Source organism: Pteropus alecto, unplaced genomic scaffold (genome assembly GCF_000325575.1).
Source record: "Pteropus alecto unplaced genomic scaffold, ASM32557v1 scaffold134, whole genome shotgun sequence".
In the NCBI taxonomy this organism is placed as follows: Eukaryota; Metazoa; Chordata; class Mammalia; order Chiroptera; family Pteropodidae; genus Pteropus; species Pteropus alecto.
This window is the reverse complement of record NW_006436283.1, coordinates 2,735,449-2,745,304: the sequence shown is the minus strand read 5'-3', so window position 1 is coordinate 2,745,304 and position 9,856 is coordinate 2,735,449. Positions and strand designations below refer to the sequence as shown.

Sequence of the window (9,856 nt, the reverse complement as noted above, 5' to 3'; positions counted from 1 at the left end):
GAACCGCTGTCACCCCCGCGTTGTCACCCCCTGAGCCTTCGCTGCTGCCAGCCGAGTCCCACTAACTCTCTCCCTTCGGCCTCCGGGCTTCCTGACCGTGGTCACGTAAGGCGTCATCGGCCTGCTCATACGCCAAAGGCATGACATAAGCGAGAAGCCACCAGGATGGGTCACTTTTGTTCCTGGCTAACAGCTGGGCTCGGAGCAGAGGGGACCAGTGACACAGGTTCCCCACGTCCCGGATTCGCGGGGACGGGGATGAGGCTGGAAGACGCCGCCGCGGAGCGCGGGCGGAGGTGAACCAACTCTACCTCGATGGTCCGGACGCGGCGGAAGAAGGCGTTCATCCTGGAGAAGGCCAGGGAGGACGGGAATTCCCAGGGCACTGGCTCCTTTTCTTTCTGGAGGAGGAGGAGAGAGCAGACGGGCCGTCGGCCTCGCAAGTCTTCGCGGGCTCCGATGCCAGGGCCGGCCGCAGCCCTGCCTCGCCCTGGCTCGACCCTGCGCGTGCACCAGGCCGCACCTTAAAGAACAGCCTCATGTTCGCACAGCAGAAGTCGTAGGCCCGGTACAGCTCCTTCAGGATGTTCACGGACAGCGAGATGTTGTTCAGAACCTCCTCGATTTCGCCCTGCAAACCTTTCAGCACCTCCTCGGGGCTCAGGTAGGTCCGCGTCTGGGCAAAACAGAGGACGTTCCGAAGTTGTGACGTGCCAGCTGGGCTGGTCCGAGGGCGCTGTCTGCGGGTGGCTGGGCCGGCTGGAGGCCAGCCGCCGTGGCACACGGAGTGTCCCTCGGGTTTGCGTCCCAGCCTGTCTGCCGAGCGCTCGATGGTTTTCAAGAGACCGAGCTGCTTCCCTCACCCGGCCCGTCATCCCCTGCCCAGGCCGCCCAGGCCGGCTGATGTGGGTCCGTGAAAAGGAAGAAGGAAAGGAGGCAGGAGGCTCAGTGTGGGACCGGACGACCCCGCAAGCCCCGGCCGAGCCTTGGCGTGCTGGGACTCCCCTCCCTCCGACACGGGGCTGGGCGGGCTGGCACCGCTCAGGTCTTGGGAAAACTCCGGGTGGCCACGACAGGACCAGCCCCAGCCGGGGCCTGAAGTCCCTGTGCCAACATCTTTGCCTGTGTTTAAACGTGGGCAACGGAAGGGCGGGCCCGGGCCGGGGCGGGGGGCTACCATCTCGATGATCTGGTTGCAGAACTCCTGCAGGGTGACGATGACCCTGGAGGGCGTGTTGTAGTGCTCCGAGGTGGCCCAGATGAAGCAGATGGTGTACAGCACCTTGGCAATGAAGGTCGGGAGCTGGGGAGAGATGGGCCGGCCATGAGCTTTGTGGCCGCATCTCAGCTCTGCCCGTCCCAAGGCTTCAGGAGGTGACCCCAAAGCCGAGGGACGGGGCCTCCCTGGGCCCACACCCCTGCCCCCCACGACGCAGGACCAGGCCCGCCAAGTGGCCTTTCCCCTGCTGCTGTACCATCGTGAAGTCGGCCTGCTCCATCTCCTCCAGCAAGATCCGCAGGGGCATGAGGTACAGAACGATGTCGTTGGCTTCCTTCAGCCCTGCAGGGGCCGGGGGCCGGGGCGGGGGCACACATGAGTGACACCCCGCCTCCGGCACCCCCGGGTCTGTGTTAGGGAGGCCTGCTCCCCCCACTCACCCTCCGTGACGTTCAAATACACGTTTTGCAGGGCCGGCCAGTAGCAGCTTTTGGCCTTTTCCAGGATCTCGACGATTTTGTTCACTTTGGGCCTGTTCAGCTGGGAAGGGGAGAAGTAGATCAGCGTTCCAGGAGCGACCTGAAGACCCTGAGCGGAGGCCGGAGCCCGGAGCCGGCGGGAGCGACAGCGCGGTGACCGGCTTCCCGGGTTCCCGGGAGCAGCGGTGGCACCTGGTCGTGGATGCACTTGAGGTTCATGAGCCGGGCGTCCCAGAACTCGAACTCAACCCGCGGCAGAGGCTGCAGCCCGTCGAGCAGGGCCTGGGCCGAGTCCTTGCTCAGCACGTCCCTGACCTGGTGGGCCCAGTCGATGATGATGGTCTCGATGGCGTGCAGCAGCGAATTGTCCAGGGATGAGGGGATCCTGCGAGGCGGGGGTCGGGGAAGATGCTGTCCCGGCCGCACAAACGGGGCCACCAGCCCCCACCCCCCAGGTGGCCTTCAGCCAGCAGGCCCCGAACACCCGCCAGAGGCACCGCATCTGGCCTCCTGTCCCCCAAATCTCACAGCTGGGAGACCCCGAGCAAACGATGAGTGTTATCAGAGGAGCCAGATCCCCAGAGAGGAGAAGAGGCCAGCTCTGGGGCAAGCTGCTCGAGACGGCCCCCCACAGTTGTTTTTGGGGTCACACGGGCACATGCTGAGTGCTCAGTGGACGAGCCGTGGAGGACTGCCCAGGTGCCCACAGGACGAGCCCCAGAACGGGCACCTCTGGCGTGAGCAAAGGCAACAAGTCATCACCCTGTACGGCTCCAAGAGCCTCACGCGCCAGGCGGCTGCAGACGTGGGGCGCCAATCACTGACAGCGAGGGGACACCTCAGGGTCCTGGTGCTTTCCGGGGACCCCGGGACACTCCACTTAGACTCACAGCCCCCACCGGCTGAAAGTCCCTCCCATACCCCTCGGCGCTTTGGGGTACCCGTGGCCTGAAGCTGGGCATCCCCTCTCCGGGCTGTGTGACAAGCATGACAGAGTGACATCCTGTGCACGCCGTGTGACGCCCGGGCCAGTCGCATGCGTGGCGGGGGAGGGGCTCCGGCGCCCCAGCCTGTCCTCACCTAACCCCTTTGAGCTCAGACTCGGCGCCGCCAGACAGCGCTGTCTTGGTCTCGGATGATTCATCAGCTTGCGAACCCGTCTCGGTGGTCAGGGCCCGGCCGCTCCTCCCCACAGCCGGCTCCCCGCAGGGCCCGCCTACCTTTCCATGGACTCCAGCGTGCCGTCCAGACTGCCCAGGTGCTCGGGGATGGGCAGCAGCGTCTTCCCTTTGATCTTGCCACCCATCACGAACATTTCGTTCTTCAGCTTGTGGACTTGCTTCATGATGTCCTCCGAGACCACCCAGGGCCACCCGTCCAGGTTCTCACTCTGGTTTAACAGGGAGTAGAGGACCTGGAGGGAGTGAGTGTGTGGTTCTGCCCGTGCCTGCTCCGACCCCTGCGACAGCCCAGGGACACAGGGAACCCTCCGTGCCCGGGAGCCGGGGAGGCGGCGCCCCTCTTCCATGCCTGGGGGTCGGGTGGCTGAGGGGTTTCGACCAAGGGCGACGGCCCAGCTCCCTTGTCCTTGTCGTGGCAAAGCCACCCCCGTGCAGGGGGCCCCGCTCCTGCCACACCAGCACACGCTCCTTGCTGACGGCGAACATTCCGTGCTGCCTGGGAGTATAGTTGTGAGCTGAGCTGAGACCCCCAAATTCATACGTCGAACCCCTAACCCGCAGCACCCCAGGATATGACTGTTTGGAGAGAGTGTCTGTCACAGTGGGATTAAGTAAAACTGAGGCCACACGGGTGGCCCTAACCCAGTGTGACCGGTGTCCTTATGAGGAGCTTGGGACACAGACACACAGAGGGACACCATGCGAGGACGCAGGGAGGAGACGGCCGTCTGCAAGCCGAGGAGTGAGGCCTCGGGGGAACGACCCTGCGACACCGTGACCTTGCGTCCAGTCTCCAGGATGCTGGCAGCCCCAGCTGAGTCCTGCAGGTGCCGTGGGCTTCAGCTTTGGGGTGCCGGGCGCTGGCCTGGGCCCTGCCAAGCAGCCCCTGTGCCTTGGGCTCACACGAGGCAGCAGTGTGAGCCCCCGTTCCACAGATGAAGACAGCAATGGCTGAGCCGCTCGTACCGTGGCGGGTCCGACTGCGCACTGTGGGCCACACCTGCCACGCCTGCGGGGGTGACGCAGGGAACGAGGCGGGACAGGGGAGCAATGGCACCCTGTCTTCCCTTTCTTCACTCGGAGCCTCAGACTTGGGGAAACCCAGCGGGTCCGACCGCGCACTGTGGGCCGCACCTGCCACGCCTGCGGGCGTGACGCAGGGAACGAGGCGGGACAGGGGAGCAACGGCACCCTGTCTTCCCTTTCTTTACTCGGAGCCTCAGACTTGGGGAAACCCAGATACTGGTACTCAAACGGCCCACGCCGTCTGCGGCCGTGAGAAGGGACGGGAGCCAGCACGGGACAGCGGTGCTCGTGACATCGAGAGAATGACAGCCCTCGGGGGCACAGCGGGGCCCGGAGGCCGTGCGAGCGCGCGGGTCTGTCTCAGCGCCCCGGGCAGGCGGGGCTGGGCCTCCCGCACGCCTACCCAGCTCCCAGGCCATGCCGATCCCGGTGGCCCGTGGACCACGCTCTGAGTCGTAGGGTACCCATCACTGACAGCGAGGCACGGAGCTCGCTTCTCCCGCGTTCTCGGGCCCCGGCCTGGGGCAGCCTGGACGCACCCACCTCCTCCACGACGGCTATCAGCTGGTCCACAGGCGTGGGGCTGAGGTCCCCGTACAGCAGTTGGTCCTTATAGCTGTCCTTGCTGATGTTCCTCGGCTTCTTCTTGACGAAGTAGACCCCCTTGGACTTGAGGGAGGCCGGGAAGCCCAGGCAGGGCACGATCATGCCGGCCGGGGTGAGCGTCAGCACCAGGACCAAGGTGTCCGGCTTCTCCAGGAAGTCCGTGAACAGGGCCAGGTTCTCCTCCACGCTCATCATTTTGCCCCACTTGTCCGGCTTGAATTTGAGCATGGTGAACGCCACGCCCTCCAAATACTCTAGCCTCACGTCCGGCGTGACCGTCATCCTGACGTCGTCTTAGCGCCGCGGGCGGACACAGGTGCAGCGCGTCTCCCTGGCGTTCGCGGCTTCCCGCCCGTCACCGCAGCCACTCGAACCCCTGTTCCGGGCAAGCAAGAGGAAAGGGCTCATCGTGCGTGTTTCCAGCCGTGGACGGTCCGCGGGAGGGGGAGGGACAGGCGGTCACCTTCCCCCCTGCCCCCCGGTGGGCTGTCACCGACGCAGCCGGGCTGCACAGCAATGCGTGTGCTCGTGTTAGCTGTGACCATGAAGCCGACAGGCTGGGGAAGGCGGAGCTGGGCCCTCGGGGAAGAGAGAACGAGATCTGCAGGCGACGGGGTAGGAAAGGCCGGGTTCGAGGGTCCCGGGAAGCAGGAACTCGAAGACATCGCACCCACAGGACGTGTGGGAGACGCAGAAAGGGGGGGGCGGGCCTGGGGTGCAGGACGTGAAGTTCCGCACGCTCCTCCTGTCCTAACTTAGCCATGGCGTACCCCAACTTCCGCCCTGCTTCTCAGCTTCTCGCCCATAAAAGGATCCCACTGCAGTCCCCCCATTGGCCCCTCAGAGTCTACTCTGTCCTGCCTGGGCGAACTAGAGGGTCGGGGAGGGAGTCCCCTGAAAGAACACCCTGCAGTCTCGCAAAGCCACGAACGGGGGGGGGGGGCGCGTGGGCACTCCCTGTGGACGCCCCGAAGTTCAGTTACCAAGATAAACACTGTGCCCCTATCGCAACAAGCAAAACTCTACAAACTCATGATGGACAAAGACTCCAGGGAAATCGGGCTCTTCGGAGAGGGCCAGCATCGGGGCGGCGAGGGGCGTGAGGTCGGCAGGGTCGGTGCTGCTCTCCCTGGCGGGAGGAGTTAGGCCCGACGCTGGCTTCCCCTACAGCCCAGGACGCGGCCGCTGTGTCTAGATTTCTGGGGAAAGCCGGGGCTCTCGGCTCCTTCGGGGACTGGGAGAGACAGCCCCGCGCTGCGTCACTCCTCTGGCCCCTCGGGGCTCCCTTCTGCCCCAGACCTGGCCCCTGCACGGCCTGACATCTCTGCGGTGACAGGTGACCCAGGAGCACTCACAGGATCCAGCTTCTGCTTTGCCCACAGTCGCTGCTTTCGAGATGGGCACGGTCTGCCATTCTCAGAAACACGCTTGTCCCGTGAAGGGGGGGCTGAGTTTCATCCCGGCCACCGTATCACGGCTGAACGGCTGTGTGGCGGGAGACGGCAGCCAACCGCATGCCATTCTCCCCGCGAGCGGACTCGGGGAGCATGTGCCGATGAGAATATGTCTCACCCGCGGACACATCTGCAGACGCCGAGGAAACCCGCCGGGCCCCCTCGGCAGCAGGCGGAGCTGCACGCGGCATCTGTGGGGCGCCCACCGCCTGGAGGCCCCCTGGAGGGCCCCGTGCGTGCTGCCGAGCTGCTCCTGAGCCAGGCCTCGCTGCCACCCTTTCACAGACATGGGGACAGGGGACAGGATGCCAGGAGGCTCGCATCTGCAGCCGCCTTACGCTACTAGAATTTAAGGAGGCATCGTCCCGTTTACTGATTTTGTACGTTTGGGCTTTTACAAAATCGACTTTTCTTCCAAGAGTGGCATCAGGGGTGGGGGGTGGGGGCTCCCTCCAGAGCCACGCCGTGTGTGGTTTGAGAGGTCCTGGGGCCCCCCAAGTCTCTCCCAGCCAGCCAGTCTTATCTCATAGTCCCATCTAGCCATGTTTTGGGGTGAAGACCAGGAGATCCCAGTTAACAGTGTCGTCCCATGTGACGCTTCTGGAGGAGGGCAAGCACGCCCATATGGGGGTGGGGGGCACAGGGACAGCCTCTTGGGAGGTGGCCCTAGGCCGGGCCCTCAGCACTAGACAGGAGAAGCCAGAGTTGGGGGCTTCTGGGAGAGGACAGTGTCTGACGCAGGGCGGAGGGCAGCATGGAGCGGCCGGAGTGAGGACACGGGGAGACGGGGCCGGAAGAGGGGCTGGCCGGCTGCGGGCAGCACGCACGCCAGCCCGGACGCCCGACTGGCTCTGAGCGGGAGGAGAGCAGCCTCCAGGTGGGCGATGGGTGTCCGTCTGCCCGGGCCTGGCTTCCACCTCTGTCCTCCGGAGCCCCCCAGCGATGGGCCACTTACCGGCTGACGGCAAACGGCTATCCCAGCCACGAGCAGAGCAAACCGGTGGCAGCTCTTTGCCCGACAGGAACCGAAACGGCTCCCTCCCCTCCAACGGCTGCAACTGCCACGGAACTTCTGCGAGGCCCGGGACTTCCAGAACCTTCTCCTCAGGACCTGCATGGCCGGCGCAGCACGGCGAACGAGCCTCCCTCCGACCCCCACCACGGTGGAAAGGCTCTTGGGCTAGAATATTTTCAAACTCCATCGAACGATCTTTGCCTTTGAACTGCAGCACGTGGCCCGCTTGACGCATTACTAACGCGCTGGGATCTGCTCCTATTGCGTTACCAGTGCTCACTCTTCGTCTTGCTGCTGCTTTTCCTCTCTTGCCTTCCCCTGGATTAAATCATCTTGTATTAGTCCACCTTCCCCGTTTCTTGGGGATGAAACGCCGTCCGCTTTTCCTTCAGAGGTACGCAGGCATTATGGCCTGCACCCGGCTGCCCCAGAGTCCGTCACGGCCCTGCTCCCTCCCCGGCCAGGCAAGGGCGGGAGGGAGCTTCGGCGCCTTCCCGTGTCTCCCGTCACGCGCACGGTTGTCATGCGTTTGGTTCTGGAGCATCACTGTCATTCCCGGTGCGGTTAAGGAGATATTCACTAGACCCCCCCCCCCAATAATCACCACTTCCTCCTCCCGTGAGCGTCCGTCTGGGGTCACGTGCCTCTGCCTCTCGCAGTATGATTCCTTCATCTTCTGGAGGCGGTGGCTTCGGTGGCAGCGGAGGGCGGGGAAGGTTCACCTCGGTCCCTGGGGTGCTCCCGACGGGCAGCAGAGGTCAGAACACGCGACAATGCCCCCCCCACCCCCCCGCTGCTGGCCGCTTCCACTCCCTGCCAGAGCACTGGCGTTTCTAGCCAGGAAATCAGGCAGCGAAAAGAAAAAAGAGACAATTGGATTGGAAAAGAAGAGGTAAAACTATCTCTATTTGCAGATGACGATCCTAAAAAAAGCCATAAAATAACTATTCGAGCTAATAAAAGACTCGGCAAGGTCGCAGGATGCATCACGCACACAAGGACACCAGCCTGACGGAATTCAGGAAACGGCTCCATTTACGACAGCACAAAAAGAATAAAAAATTCAGGGCTAATTTTTTTAAAACTAAGTGCAAGACTCGTACATGGAAAACCACAAAACATCAAGGAAAGAAATTAAAGATTTAAAGAAACAGAATGACGTCCCGCGCTCGGGGACCCAGGAAGACTTCGTGTTTTGTTAAGACGACGATTCTCCTCGAATCGATCTCCAGATTCAAATAAGCCCCTGTCCAAATCCCAGCGGGCTTAAAACCACCTTGAAACAGAATAAAGTTGGAGCAGTCACATGTCTCGATTTCAGAGTGTATTACGAAGCTACGTAATCGAGACTGACTGCCATACGGATCAATGGAATAGAGTCAAGTGTCCAGAAATAAATGGTACACGTACGGGCAACTGATTTCAGACGAGGGCGCCAAGATCATTCTACAGGGAGAGAAGGGTCCTTCGACCAGCGGCATTGGGATAACTGAATACTCGCATGCAAAGAAATGAAGTTGGACCCTCACCTTACACCAGCTACAAAAAGTAACAGAAAAAATGGATCAGAGGTCTAGAGGAAAGAACTAGAATTATAAAACTCTTAGAGTAAAACACAGGAGTAGATCTTTAGGATCTCGGATGAAGCAATGGTTTTGTATACATGACACCAAAAGCGTAAGTGGCCAAAGAAAAAGAGATAAAGTGGGCATCACCAAAATTTAGAACTTCTAAGCTTCAAGGGACACTGTGAAGAAAGTGGAAGACCACTCAGAGAACTCATAACAATAATAAAACACAGACGACGCCATTAAAAACGAGTAAAGGATATAGACAGACATTTCTCCAAGGAAGCTATACGACTGATCGATAAATATGTGAAAAGATGTTCGACACCTTAGTTATCAGAGACGTGAACACGCTCAGGGGGGTGAGCTCCTGTGCCACCCGGGAGGGGAGGCTGCCGGGGCCAGGGCGATGGCTGGAGGAGCAGGGAGCTGGTGTCTAATGGGGACCAGTGTGAGTCTGGGAAGATGCCGAGGCTGTGAGATGATGGTGTGACGTGTTTAATGCCACTGAACTGCACGCTTCACAGTGGTGGATGTTGACGTCACGTCTCTTCCACCCCACGCAAAAAGGCCCCGTGTCACTTTGAGACCCAGGCTGCCTGGCCACGTTTGTGCCTCCCCTTCACATCCCAGCCGTGCCGCACTCACTCCAGACTCTGGGTTCCAGATCATTCTCAGATTTTATCCCACCTGCCCTGGGGGTCTTCGGCGTCCACACAGACGACCTCGGCCGTCCCCTGGCCTCCCCGCCCCTCCCAGCAAGTCCATTCCTTGCTTCAGGCAGCTGCTCTGGTGCCCGCGGACGCCTCCGCTTGCCCCGGCCGTCACCCGCCGTCTCCCCCTCGCTCTCCCCGCTGGATTCCCAGGACTGCGGCACATCCACCCTGTGACGACCGAGTCCCCGGACCTTTCTCCAGCCCTCTGGCCACACTGACCTCACCCCTTCGCTGGACTGGTACCAGGGCAACTGACCGCTGCCGGGGGTCCCAGACCCGTACACTCACCGAGGCCCACATGCTGCCTGCGACTTCTGCTGGGGTTTTTTCCAGTGGAAAATGTGTTTTGGGGTCGCCTCACGCCGCCGTGCTCCGAGACAGCTCTGCTGTCATCTCTGAAACACGCACGAGCCGCTAGGATCTTAGAGAAGAAGCCTCCCCCGCCTCGCCCGGCCCTCCATCTCCCTGCTCGCTGCCACACTTCCCGACAGTCCGTGCGCCCTCCCCACCCCTCCTTCCGCGAAAACCCTCCCCCTGGCCCAGCCCCTGGCCCTGCGCCTGCCCGCAGCTGGCCTTCCGTGATGGTGCTGAG

The 9,856-nt window shown here is 62.1% G+C and overlaps 1 protein-coding gene across 1 annotated transcript in view; it reads right to left on the bottom strand.

The window, feature by feature from the left end:
* DNAH17 (dynein axonemal heavy chain 17) overlaps window positions 1-9,856 on the bottom strand; it is a 111,643-nt gene that overhangs the window by 96,662 nt on the left and 5,125 nt on the right. The window contains 8 exon segments of the mRNA XM_025047110.1: window positions 312-401; window positions 524-676; window positions 1,178-1,303; window positions 1,476-1,561; window positions 1,660-1,759; window positions 1,891-2,083; window positions 2,919-3,112; window positions 4,449-4,887. Of these exon segments, the coding sequence (XP_024902878.1) occupies window positions 312-401; window positions 524-676; window positions 1,178-1,303; window positions 1,476-1,561; window positions 1,660-1,759; window positions 1,891-2,083; window positions 2,919-3,112; window positions 4,449-4,793 (1,287 nt within the window). The 5' untranslated portion in view covers window positions 4,794-4,887.